Below are 14196 nucleotides of genomic sequence, written 5' to 3'. Positions count from 1 at the left end.
GTTAAGGGGAAATGTTTGTCTACTTTCTATTATGTTTGTTAACCATAAGGTTCTAATGACCTGTAGAATATCCCTAAGAAGAAGCGGCGTTGACAACATGCGAACACAATTATCATGACCATGGAATGGTATAGGAATGTTGTTGTTCTTGTTGTTCTAGCAGTGTGTTGTACATTGAAGCAACAGCCCTTGCCGATGAAGGACTTCATCGGGTCAATACGGTACGTACATACAACCGGCTGCCATGGGATTGGGTATAGGGATGAGTGAGTGGTGCTGGTGGTGCTTGGTTGTTGGTTTAATTGTTTGTAAATATATTTCCGCTTTTCCACTATCCTCCATTCACTAATTAGATTAGGTGTTCCTTGAAACAAACAAATGTCACTTTCCTATTACAAGGTTCTTATCTTCTAACATATTATTGGGTTGCCCAAAAAGTAATTGCGGATTTTTTAAAAGAATGCATTTTTAATAAAACTTAGGATGAACTTTAATCAAATATACTTTTTTTACACTTTTTTTCTAAAGCAAGCTAAAAGTAGCAGCTGATAACTGACAGAAGAAAGAATGCAATTACAGAGTCACAAGCTGTGAACAAATTTGTCAACGCCGACTATATGAAAAATCCGCAATTACTTTTTGGGCAACCCAATATATAATAGACATATGCACATACTCATGCATTTATGTATATAGGAACATGTTCCTGATAGAAATGTTATATTGGATTTTTTCAAGACCATAAAGCTATGAGCTGCCTATAAAAAAAAATTTTCCGAAAAAATTTCAATCAAACTCAAATTTTCCTATGAATATTGAGTTTTCGAAAATCTTATAAACAACAAGTAAAAGTGTGCTAAGTTCGGCCGGGCCGAATCTTATATACCCTCCACCATGGATCGCATTTGTCAACTTCTTTGAATGAAGGACTTTTTCAATTAGAAAAACACCAGTCATAGAAAAACACCACCTGAAAATTTTCAGACAAATCGAGTAATAATTTCGCCCTCAGAGACTGGCTCAAAAAGTCAAACTGGGAGATCGATATATATGGCAGCTATATCAGGTTATACACCGATTTAGACCATACTTGGAACAGTTGTTGGAAGTCATACCAAAAGGACATATGCAAAATTTCAACCATATTGGATAAGAATTGCGCCCTCTAGAATCCCAAGAAGTCTAATCGGGAGATTGGTTTATATGGCAGCTATATCAGGATATGGACTGATTTAGATCATACTTTGCACAGTTGTTGGAAGTCAAAATAAAACACCTAATGCGCCCTCTAGAAGCTCTAGAAGGCAAGACCCAAGGTCAGTTTATATGGCAGCTATATCAGGTTATAGAACGATTTGAACCATTCTTAGCACAGTTGTTGGAAGTCATAACGAAACATGTCATGCAAAATTTCAGACAAATCAGATAGGGATTGCTGCGCCCTCTAGAGGCTTAAGAAGTCTATATCAGGTTATGGACTGATTTAGACCATACTTGGCACAGTTGTTGGGAGAAATGTCAGAAAACTTCCTGCAAATCGGATATATAGAATTGCGTCCTCTAGATGCTCTAGCAGTAAAGACCCAAGGTCGGTTCATATGGCAGCTATATCAGGTTATCAACCGATTTAGGCCATACTTGGCACAATTGCTGGCAGTGATAATAAGAAACCACGTGGCAAATCGGATAAAAATTGCGCCCTCCAGACGCCCAAGAAGTCTAATCGGGAGATCGGTTTATATGGCGGCAATATCAGGTTATGGACTGATTTAGACCATACTTCGCACAGTTGTTGGGACTCATGCCAGAACACTTCGTTTCAGCCAAATCGGATATATAGAATTGCGACCTCTAGAAGCTCTAGAATTCAAGAAGTCAAAGTCGGTTTATATGGCAGCTATATCAGGTTATCATGCCAGAACAATTCGTGCAAAATTTCAGCCAAATCGGATATATAAAATTCCGCCCTCTAGAAACTCTAGAAGTCAAAGTCTGTTTATATGGCAGCTATATCAGGTTATCAACCGATTTAGACCATACTTGGCATAGTTGTTGGAAGTGATAACAAGACACCCTTTGCATTTCAGTCAAATCGGATTAGAGCTGCGCCTTCAAGCTCCGGAAATCAAGACCCAAGATCGACTTATATGGCAACCATATCAGGTTATAGTACGATTTGAACCATTCTTGGCACAGTTGTTGGAAGTCATAACGAAACACGTCATGCAAAATTTCAGGAATTGCGCCCTCTAGAGGCTCACGAAGTCAAGACCCAAAATCGGTGGGTAATTTGGGTAAATTCCCGGGTATTTATACCTATTTATACCCAACAGCTGGGTATTTATGATTTCGTATTCTTTGGACATGTCTAGATTGACTTAGAATGTCATGAGCATCAAGAATATATATACTTTTTGGGGTCCTAGACGCATATTTCAAGGTGTTACAAACGGAGTGACGAAATTAGTATACCTCCCTTCTATGGTGGAGGGTGTAAAAATCATTTTATGTTTTTGTATGTTTAAATATTCTGTATGAACACAAAACGCCCGATTCGATCTCCTTGAAGTTGCTTACTAAAGGTGTTGAATGCTATATAACAACTGGTCGAATACCCCAGCTTAGAAACAAGGCCAACTCTCGACAAACGAAGATTACACTATACAAGACACTGATACTAACCGTGTTGTTATATGGTTCTGAGACAGGGGTACTTATGAAAGCAGATGAGGGAGTGCTTGGAGTATTTGGGAGAAAGATTCTTCGGAAATTATATGGACCAGTTTGGATTAAGGGAGAATATAGGCGCCGTATGAACAACGAGCTGTATGACGACGATAGCAAAGTTACACGCATTAAAATACAACGGCTGCGTTGGCTGGAAAGATGTCGAAGGGCCCAAGACAACTCACTGTCCCGAATTTCAGCAAAATCGGATGATAAATGTGGCTTTTTTGGGCCTAAGACCCTAAATCGGATGATCGGTCTATATGACAGCTATATCCTGTCATGTAGACCCATCCTCCACACCAATCGACTTACTTAATACTACATTTCCCATGAATATTCCATTAAGGAACAGGGGATACTTCTTTCGAATCAATAAGTGCATTAAGTCCATAAGGGATTGGGGATACTTCTTTAGAATCAATAAGTGCAGTCCGATTAAAGTTTAAGCTCAATAATAAGGAGCCTCTTTTTTATGCCGAGTGCAAGACGCAAGCGATATCACTTGGTAGAGAAATTTTACACTCTATTCCGCGCACTCTAAACCGCATCTACATGGGTGCGATAACCTCCACCCACCATATCTTCAACACACTGACTCCATGGTCAGCGAAGGCCTAGGGATTCCGACCACTATTTAACCCCAAAATAAGTTGTATTACAATTGACAGCCTTCTGCATATGCCACTGAAATTTGTGGCAAGGTCATAAGTAGAAAGAAGGCCCTCAAGTGGCTTACCTGCAGCACTTGCTATACTGACAAAGAAACCTTGTTGACTACATACCAATCAATTGGCCGGACAGTCCTAAACTATGCAGCGCCAGCGTAGACTCGCCAGCTAAGCTACACGCAGTGGAATAACATACAGATCTGTCAGAATACCCTTCTTCGAACTGCAATGGGCTATCTCCTCAGTCCTCACGTGTACCACCTCAATCAGAATGCAAAGATCTAACCCGTGTCAGCGCGCGACCACATCTTGTCTAACTAGGTTGCTATAGCACAGACCATCCCAATCACCATCTTGTGGATAGGCATCCACCAACCAGAGACATAAGCAGGGATCTACATGATCTAGGCGGTTATAACCTCTAGATTAGTCTGCGCTTCAGTCCGGTTTTTTGATATCATTCATGCTGATATGGTACCGAAAGCGATGAACAGCTACAGAGTGAAAGCAGTTTTTGGAGACCGATCCATTGTAACCTGGAGCCACTCGACATATGCCAGTTTTTTAACTGTCCAGACAATCCTACTCGACTTAGGCCCAGATCACTCTGCACGTACCCCATATCTTAGTCGCAGTGTTACAGAATCTAGCAGAGGAATGGATAAAACACATTACACTGCTACAATAACAACAATCTGGGCACGAGATAACTATAAGCCCCACTAAGCCTGGAAATTTGAGTTCCAATCTGTGTGGTTGTTGTGTTGCCACATTTGCATATGGAGGTGGCGATCCTCGTTAAGTTTCTATAGATGAGCAAGCTCGATCTGGTGGCCATTGGTTATTTGAAGGCACCAATAACTCGCTTTGTCACATCAAAGGCCCTCAGTATGTGTTGAAGAGCCGGCGCAGCCCCGCTTCTCACCGAGACTGTCCTCTCGATACAGGTGATAGTCCGCGACTGCCGTTCCAGCTACCCCGTATGAAGCATTCCGCAACCTGTGGAGGCGCTCGACAGCCCGCAGCTAAGCTTCTTGTGGCAACACTTCTACTTACCTACACATGCAAATGTGGCTACAACCACAGCAACATGTAAACTCTGTGGTACATTCTAAAAAACTAGGATTGGACATATTGATAGGATACCTTGTTCAGTGTAGAGGCCACTGTAGCGCGTAGGTTAGAATGTCCGCATATGACGCTAAACGTCTGGGTTCAAATCCTGGCGAGAACATTAGAAAAAAATGTCGCCGGTGGTGGTTAGCCCCTCCTTATGCTGGCGATATTCGTGAGGTACTATACCATTTGGTCCGGCATCCATGTACAAAACTTTTTCACAAAGAGGTGTCGCAGGGTGGCACGCCGTTCGGACTCGGCTACAAAAAAGGAGGCCCCTTACCAGTGACCTTAAAACTTGAATCGGACAGCCCACATTGATATGTGAGAAGCTTGCCCTAGTTCCTTAATGGAGTTCATGGGCAAATTTACCCTGCTCAGTGTAGTTGGAGATCCTTGGCTAAGATCTATTCAGACAACCAGTCAGTCAGTCAGCCATTAAACCGCCAAAGAAGATAATTTTGATTTGAAAAGGCGCACGTAACTGCCGCAGATATATTAACGTGGTGACTGAACTGTTCATAGTTCACATTTTTTGGTTACCGGTTTAGATCTACATGATCAGGAGCGTGAGGTTTAGCGCCACTAGAGAGAAGCTCTAGATCAAGCTGGTCTAGACAATATTCATGCAGACACGGTAGCAGATGCGGTAAATGGTTACCGGGTGAATGTAGTCCTTGGAGAACGACCGCCTCCCATTGCACCTAAAGAAACTGACCTCCCCCGACAAACCAGACTAGTTCTAGCTCAATTACGTTTCGGCAGATGCAGCCGCCTCAACTCCTACGGAGCAGGAGTTGATGCCGACGTGCAAGATGTATGTCGCGATTGTAACCGGGGACCGCACGATACACGTCACCGGTTTAACTGCCCAACCAGACCCACTCGACTCAGACCCAGATCCCCGTAGACGCAGCCCATCTTAGTTGCAGAGTTCCTGGGGCTTGACACACAACAGAAACAAGCAGACGAATGGTAGAACACAATAAACTGCTACAACAAGAACAGCAACAACCGGGTTACACACATCGCTGTAAAAAATCCAAGGAACTGAAAACTGAGTATGCCTTTAGCTATCGTGGCAGCTAATTCTTCGAGATAAGGCCCTAAAGGCAGACAGATAATCACAAGTTGGCGGTGTAAACACTTCAAGCATATGTGGCACAATCTAAACCTGAAGATGTCTATCGGTTTGCTGTCCCTGACTAGAACAAGACTCTTATTCATTTTGTCCGCCATGAAAGGTCACTGTCTGATATTATTGTACTTAACCCCGTACAAGTTTAATTTCTAAGGTTTCCAATTCTATCATACATATTGACTTAGTAAGAGAGAAAGAGACAGCGAGAAAAAAAATTATTACACTAATCTGTGGGGAAATGTGCGCTTATCACAGGGCAATTGTAACACTTTAGATAAATTCGAGATTAACTTTAAGATGCATACGTTAGCCAAGTAAAAGAAAAATTAAAGCAGAAGAAGATTGATAATGAAGAAGCCGTCGTTGGGGTTTACCAAAAATTTTATTATTTTACTAAGGGATGTTGTTGTTGTTGTTGTAGCAGTGTGTTTTACACCGAGACGGCAGCCCTTGCCGATGGAGGATTCCATCGGGTCAATCCGGTACGTACAACCGGCTGCCATGGGATTGACTAAGGGATGTGTATCTACATAGACGACTTGGAATTTTAACTTGCCTTTGGTGTAATAATAAGTGCAATGGATATAGCTTGAGAAGAATTTCCTATTCGCAAAAGTAAAACGCATGGATGTGGATGCGTAATAGCAGGACGAGTATTTTCTCTTGCCATATTTTTGTCACAATTTTCAATTTCCAAGCATCGATTTGCTATTTCGGCTGCACTATTTCTATGTTTATATGGTGGGGGTATGGCTACGTATGCCACCATCATTGTTTATTTTGTACGTGTGACGTAGCACTGCTCCTCATCACAATTGGATTTCAATTATATACGTATGTAGTTACGTGCATACATCCATATGTGTGCAGGCATACATATGTATTGTAGTATGTATGTACATATGTTTTTTGTTAAAATATATGCACATCCATTTATTCTTTCCCATCTACATACAAGCCGTATGGAAAGTTTCTTAAGTCCAAAATACATTTGACCTCACTCAGCACAGCAGAAGAAAGAAGCAAACAACCAGCTAGCGCTCATTGGCTTATTGTAGTTTATGATGGAAACTTATGCTAATTATTTTCCAATAAACATGATTTACCACAGCAACAGAGTATTTATTGGTGGTCGTCCACTTACATGATCTGAAGATTCGGCTGCTGAAGAATTGCGTTTCTCGGCCTCGGCCGATGTTCCAGCGCTGGATCCCAATTGAGTGTTGGTGGCATCATCTCCGGCTTCTTCGACTTTTCTACGTCGAACTTCGGCCATTTTATAGTTTCGATTGCAGTTTAATTACTTTCAAATATGCCGTCCAATTATTTTCTTTATTATTATTACTATTTTATATGGTCTCCACGGTTGGCTTATCTTGCCGTATTGCTAAATTTTTTCCACTGTGTGTCTTGTATGTTGTTTATCGATACTAATAATCACAAAAGAAAAAAAAAATCAAATCAGTATGTACGTCAACTTTGTTTTTTTTCTTCTTTGCTCAAGAAGTTTTCATGTTCTGCGCCGCCTCCAACTTGATAGTGACTGTGCTCTTCAACACAACACGAAAATTGAAAGTAAGTGTTTTGCCTTTTTTTTATGGAATATGTACTATGGAAGCTAGAATCATAAACTAACAGGTGGTGTTGTTTTATATTAACTCGTTGATTGATTTTTTGATAGCTATTTTTGTTATCTGCAAAGAAATTATCTCATCCTTTTTAGCCAATTAGTCGCGGGTAAATAAAGATAAAGATGTTCTTGTTCTTCGTTATGAGAATGCAAGGAACAAAATAAACACATCAAAAGGAACATTAGCCGCCAGCACACAGATATCTTTTACGGCGTCGTGTTTCTATAGGAGTCGATTATTGCTTAATTAAAACAAGTTAGAATGTATCTCCAAGAGGTTTTTGTTTTTCAAAAATATGTATTTGCTTATTTTAGTTGAAAAAATCACAGAATCTAAATTTTAAGCCTTCATTATTACTTTTTCCGACCCGTATCTACCGCATACTTCCGAGAATCTATTACATCTGACCACTTGTGGTTAAATTCCTGTGGCGATCTATTTTGTTTCACGCCGTTCAATTTTAAAGCCAAAAGCCACGGTTATCCAGCTGGTAACTTATTGTATACAAAATAAACGCAACGTTGACCTAAGTTAGGGACTGTGCACATTATATAAAGTTTCGTTCAATTAAAACACCATACAATGCAAATGATAGGCAGGATTCACATAAATAATGTAGTTATTCAAGGCGGATTTAAAAAGGGGGTCTCAAGATTTATTCATTTACAGGTAGTGACAGTTGCCGAACAACAAAATATTTAGTGCACTATCTGTCAAAATCAGTGATTAGTGCAACTCTGATTTTGTGTATGTTACAAGTTCGCTCCTTTTTTCAATGTTTGTGTTATGGTTCTTAAATATAATACACACACACACGCATAACCAAAACTAGTTGACAGATAGTGCACTTCGCTAGAAAAAATTGTGCTCAGCTGTTTACGGTACACCATCTGCTAATTATATCATGGGTGGTCTCAGCTATTAACAGCCGGCCAGGTTTGGCGGTATTAAGATGTCAGATTTTTATTTGCATTCTCTTTATTGTTATCTTCTTTCTCGCATATTCTCTGCTCATGTACGCACACGTATGCACACGCACACAAATTTCTTTGTGTGTGTGTAGGCAAAACATCGATCAGTTTGATGGCGGATTGCACCATATGATTTGTGGTTGTTGTACAAATGAGACCACCTTCAATTATTACGCCATGGTTGTTATCACACTATTGGGGTGATTTATTTACCCGTTAAGTAGATTTTCTCGCTTAAGCCTAATACTGACTTCATTCACAGCTAAAATGCCTATTAAATTATTGTGAAATCCGACGTCAAAAGTCAAACAACAACACACAGCAAAGACAAAAGTATGGAAACAGAGTTGATTCGGCCCATTTCATAAGCATTTAACTACATTTGCAATTAAAATTGTGCGAAATTTATCCTGATGCTGATGGAGCGATGTGCCGCTATTACTTTGCTCATAGAGCTCAGTACCACGTCAACAGCTGAGTACAAATTTTTCTCGCGAAGTGCACTATCTGTCAACGAGTTTTGGTTGTGTGCATTATAGTTAAGAACCATAACACATAAACAATGAAAAAAGGAGCGTACTAGTAACAAACATAAAATCTGAGTTGCACTAATCGCTGATTTTGACAGATAGTGCACTCAATATCTTGTTGTTGGGCAACTGCCACTACCTGTAAATGAATATATCTTGGTACCACTTACACGAAATCAGGATTCACTGAATAAGGTTAAGCCACCGATCAGCCGACATAAAATTTTTTTAATTTTGTGCAGTACATTCATTCTTTTTTTACGTTTTCTCCTATTTGATGACATTTTCAATCGGCAGATTTGACACCCTTAATGATGCTCATGGTGTCTATCCACTTTATGTTTTCACAAGTGACCTAATCTTCTATTAGAGAATCCTGGTACGGAATGTGTTCGCATATCTTCGTCACCATTTTTTTATAGTGCAAAAGTTCAATAATTTTCAACTTTGACGACTGAAATCGAAGTCCATTATGTATTGTCATACGTGAAGTAGTGGTTTTAGGGTTCAACTCTGTTTAAATCCCCGTTTACACTGCTCTTTAAATCCGGGTTTAATGGCTCGATCATCTGTTTTCCTTCCATAAAATGAGCTGTTTTTGGCAAAAGCTGTAATCAACACATACACATGATAAGTACCCTAATGATGTACCATGTAAACTCTGTTTAATGATTACACTTTACTGGTAATCGATAAACACCATTCATCAAAAAAAATCAAATGATTTTTTTTCAGCTATGACTGATGGTTATGTGTACATGTTACGTATTTATCTTTATTTTCACCAGTACTATAATTGTGACCACACTTTTTGATGTGCAATGTAAAGTCGCCATTACTATTTTTGATTTTCAAGTCATCGATAAGTAATAAACAACTTACCTAAAATCGATTACTCACTTTTGTAGCCATTCCTTCATTCCACCCACTTTCGTTGAGAGTCTCTCATAAGGCTGTAAAACAAAATACCTAGTGATATATATTCCCCAAATTCTCAGCTCCAAGGGGCATTTGTAAAGAAAACAGCAAACTGCAAGGAGGTACGAATATTTTTTGAAAAGTATTCGGTATTCGGTTACTCGGTATCTAGTTGGTCAATATCCAAGTGTTCTGAATTAAAAAAAATCGCTAAATATTTTTCATTTAATACAACTTAAGTGCGGTGCAAAGCAACACTGTTGGCAAGATACAACGAGGCCAATAGAATTTGGATAAAGCGAAAAAAACTATTCATAAATTCTATGCTGAATCGTAGTTTATTATCGTTTCGTCTTACCGCGTACCGTGTGTCGTGCAAAGAAATTGTTTAATTATTGTCTCAGATTTAAGCAAAGCATTTGTTTGCCAACAAAACAATTATACGCAACAGAAACACGTTTAAGCATCTCAATAACAAAAAATAAAGCAATATATGACGCGTCCACCGAATCCACTCCCCTTCAGTGAAAAAATTCAGAAAATATTAACAAAAAAGAGAGAAGACGAGTAGAAAAAAAGGCCAGCGAAAAACGACAACGTCTTCATCATTTGTTCATTTGTAGTGCAAAAAGAAATAAATTGGTGTGTATTAGTGTGAGTGTGAACGTGTAAAAAGGAGAATAATTTGTTATTTTCATCATCAATGCAAGCCAGCAAGCAGCGCAGCCGAAGAATAAGCAGCAGCAGCATTACTAACAAGCTTTGAGCAATACAAAATATATGAAGTGAAAAAAAAGAGTAAAGGCAATTGGAAAGAAAAGAAGTGTGAAAGAAAAATCTGATAAAATATTTATGTATAAAAAATTTAAGTACAGCAAAACAAGAAAATAGCTTTGAGTTTTGTCAAATTCAATTTACTAAATAGAAAATAGTGTAAAAGAATCATTGTAAATATAAACAAATATATGTATATATATATATATATATATATATATATATATATATATATATATTACTAAAGGTTCAGATTTTGTTGGAAACTAATCCATCATAATTGTGAAATTCAACTGATAAGGGTGCATTTTATTGAAGTGCAATCTTAGAATTTCATTAAACCTGTTTATCCAGACAGCGAGGCAGAAAATTGAAATCGTCAAGCTCGTGGATACAAAATAAACGGCATTTTCCCGCCTTATCAAGGTAAGCATAGTTTTACGATGGGACCTTATGGCAAAACAAATTTCAAATTATAATTCCTCGAGTGTTTCTAAATGTTTGTTTCCAATATCATAATTTGTTTTTGCAATGTGAACTTTTGGTCTTTCTTCGTTACTCCAACGCTTCAACCCCACTTTTTAAGTGCGTACAAATTTGTGTATAAGTGTGTGTGTTTGGCGTTTTCTCTTTTTTTTTTGTTGCGTTTGGTTAATTTTTTTTATCTGTTTTGAACCATGAACCGGTATATTTTGACGGAGCTGCCAACCATTTAATTGCTCTCCTCTCTCTCTCTCTCTCTCGCTCTGTTTCTCCCAATCACAATCTCTTGGTGTCTTGTATTGCCATATTTTCAATTGTTTTTTCTTAATTTTTTTTTTTTTTGTATGGCTTTTTGTCAAGTTTTTGTCTGCTTTAGCCGACGTTTTTAATGCAGTGTGTTTTGTTTTCTTTTCGTTTAAAATGACATTCTCTTATTTAAAGAGGCTCGTTATCAATTTCTTTGCGCTATGCTTCTCTCACAACGTCATGGTATGGCTATCAACTGTCAAATTTATGTTGTTTGGCATGATTTCTATAATTTCTGTGTCATTTGCTAAATTGTAAAAAATATTTATGGTATGTGGCAAAAGATTGATTAATTTCTTCAGATTTAGATTAAGTTTAAAATATAGCCTATTACCTTTTTAATGAAATTACGAAGACGGCAAATATGAATCTCAGAAGCGATTAAGCTCAAAATTTGGACTGGTGGTTAAAATTTCAAAAAACTCAAAAAAAAAAAAAAAATTAGGACTGGGCCACAACTATGCTTTAAAAAAAATTAGTAGGAGTCAATTGGCATTGGAGATTTTGTTCTAGTTGCTAATGTTTTGTCCAATTGATTTTTGACTATGCTAGATGCGTTTGCCGCTTGTAACCGGCGCAGCCATCTATCACATGGGCACGACTTCTAGTCCAATAGGAATGAGGGGAGGAGGGGGGCTGTCGTATCCTTTTCAGTCTCTGATCTAAAGACTTAATTTTATAGAGTTTTCCCTCGCTCATAGAGAACCAACCTCACATTTCTGATCGGTGATTGATTGTCATCATATGTATGTCATTAAAAATGACAGCGTTGCCATCATCCCTTCTGTCTGGTTTCTAGAGAGGCTTGACAGTTGACCAAAGGTTAAAATACGCATAATTTACATTGCTTCAGGTGCTCCATCCATAAAAACCGTGTTTGTTCACCGCTTTATTGAATTCCAGATTCAAGTATTATTGGGATCGGAGCGATGAATCCCATTTCGCTTGTCTGCTAGTTCCGTTGCCTGTTGCGAGAGAAAGTTGGCCTTACCTGGTGTATTTTACTAGCTTAAATAAAGGAGGGGGTTGGTGCGTTAATGATGTCTGGGAATTTCTTTTCAGCAAGACGTACATTTAATGGAGATGGTAGTGCACTAAAGCCATTCCAATCGGTAATCTTTTAAATGGTGCACGTCCGTCATTCAGTGGTTATGGCATGGATCTGCCATGCCAAACCAATGCACCCATGATCGTTATCAGGAGAGAATGCCATAACTCGTGATAGGCATTCAGGCCTAATAATATGGGGCACAACTACCAAACGGCAGTATGTACACGTGGTTTAACTCTTTATCGGCAGTTTCAGACTTGACTGCTGCTCGCATATATTCCATGTAGGAGTTACTAATGTAAAGCGAAGGCGAGTTGAGCCTATACTGCACGGAATCCCCCACCTTCACTTTGTGTGCAATGCTGCCGTGACAACTGTGCCAGCTGCATGTATTGGTCAGCTGCATCTTGTAATGGTACATATTTTTTTTATCATCATTGTTCACAGAATAATTATTTTTATACGAATGATTTAATTTGCCATCACTGGCATTGACACATTAATTGGGTTTGTACAGTCCGTATGATGTTTTTTTTTTCAGTCTATCTGATATTCTGTTTATAACAACAGCAATCTATGATTAAGCACGAGGACTGTCGATGCTATGGAAATGACAAGAGGATGACGTTAGTGGCTCTCTTTTCCAGTCTGTTTCTATTTACTTTCGAGTTGGTATTTACAACAAAAGCGATCTATGATTGGGCAATGATTGATGGATGGCTAGAGCTTTTGGTGATGATTATTTTTTTTTTTGCTCTCTTTTCTTTTTATTGCTCTAAGCAATAGTTTTCATTCTTGGGCTCTTGAGACGAATGCGAAATAACCAGTTATCTTTTTCTATCTTCTTGTTTAAAGAATTTTTTTTTTTGATTCTGTCTTCACATCGAGCCTTGGTGATAGTCGAAATGTGAAAGACAAGTTCTTTTTAATTTGTAATCCTCCGCAACAAGACATCAAAGCGACAAAAAGTGAGACTCAGAAAAAAAAAAAGAAAAAAAAGGAAAGACCTTAAAGGGTACAGTGTTTTTTTTTATATACGGCCAAATTTAAATCGTGTGAACGATTAAGCGAAGTTGTTTGTGTGCAAAGACACCTTTTTACTTCCGTATTTTTTTTTGTTTCAATTTGAATGAAATTCTGTCTAAATTGGAACAAACGAATTTTTGATTTTTATTAAATTCCTGAATTTAAAATACCCAGGTAATTTTGGATAGATTTTTTTTATGTGGATTTGCCCAGGACCTAATTCCGTAATTGGTTTTTTTCCAGGGCATACTGGTCATACATAACCTCTCTCGAGTATAGGCCTGTGAAACCCATAAAGCCAGACACGTGGGCTTTTGGGTTACTCGAGAGACGGGTTCCCCTTTTATTGACGGGCCACATATGCCGATTTTGATTTCCGCAGCATATGTATCAAGTGAAAGCTGGCATAACCTAAATGGGATTTGCAAATTTATGAAGGTCGCAGAAATTGGACTAATTAATACCTAAAAATACCTACAACTATACTTCCTTTAAACCCAAATTTATAAGAAAAAAAAAAAAAAAAAAAACCCTTAAATATTAATTTAACTTTAAATTTCCGTAATATTACCTAACCTAACTTGATTTTTTTTATTTTTTTCTATTTTTTTTTATTAATTATACTATCTATAACCTAACCTACAATACCTTTAAGATAACTTCTAAAATCCCTAAAAATCATTTTTTTGTAAAATAAGAGAAGGGAATTACTAACTCTTAACATGTATCATAACCCCCTTATCTAAACCATATTATCCAGCCTTTATAATTTTTGTGTGACCAGACTTCGAACACCGCAAGGAGGCCTTCATGCATCGTTGGAAGATCGTCAGCAGTTGCAAAAACAAAAG

The 14196-nt window shown here is 38.2% G+C and overlaps 2 protein-coding genes across 7 annotated transcripts in view; one reads left to right on the top strand and one right to left on the bottom strand.

The window, feature by feature from the left end:
* LOC106086009 (phosphatidate cytidylyltransferase, photoreceptor-specific) overlaps positions 1-7714 on the bottom strand; it is a 43557-nt gene extending 35843 nt beyond the window's left edge. The window contains exons 1-2 of one of the 3 annotated variants that reach the window (XM_059371061.1): positions 7644-7714; positions 6800-7085 (exon numbers count right to left, since the gene is read on the bottom strand). In XM_059371061.1, coding sequence (XP_059227044.1) covers positions 6800-6931 — 132 coding nt within the window. In that variant the 5' untranslated portion in view covers positions 6932-7085; positions 7644-7714. Of the gene's footprint in view, positions 1-6799 lie in introns of all 3 variants that reach the window. The other 2 variants (XM_059371059.1, XM_059371053.1) reach the window with 2 other exon arrangements.
* Positions 1-14196, top strand: part of LOC106086256 (mucin-2) — a 177185-nt gene that overhangs the window by 37456 nt on the left and 125533 nt on the right. For 2 of the 4 annotated variants that reach the window (XM_013250880.2, XM_013250871.2), the window contains exon 1: positions 10686-10905. The exons of 1 other annotated variant lie outside the window; for it this stretch is intronic. The gene's annotated coding sequence lies outside the window, so the exon portion shown is untranslated. Of the gene's footprint in view, positions 1-9794; positions 10348-10685; positions 10906-14196 lie in introns of those variants that run through there. One more of the 4 variants, XM_013250855.2, reaches the window with a different exon arrangement.

The sequence above is a fragment of the Stomoxys calcitrans genome, chromosome 1 (genome assembly GCF_963082655.1).
Source record: "Stomoxys calcitrans chromosome 1, idStoCalc2.1, whole genome shotgun sequence".
In the NCBI taxonomy this organism is placed as follows: Eukaryota; Metazoa; Arthropoda; class Insecta; order Diptera; family Muscidae; genus Stomoxys; species Stomoxys calcitrans.
The sequence above is the reverse complement of the archived record's forward strand: the minus strand, read 5'-3'. Positions and strand labels throughout refer to the sequence as shown.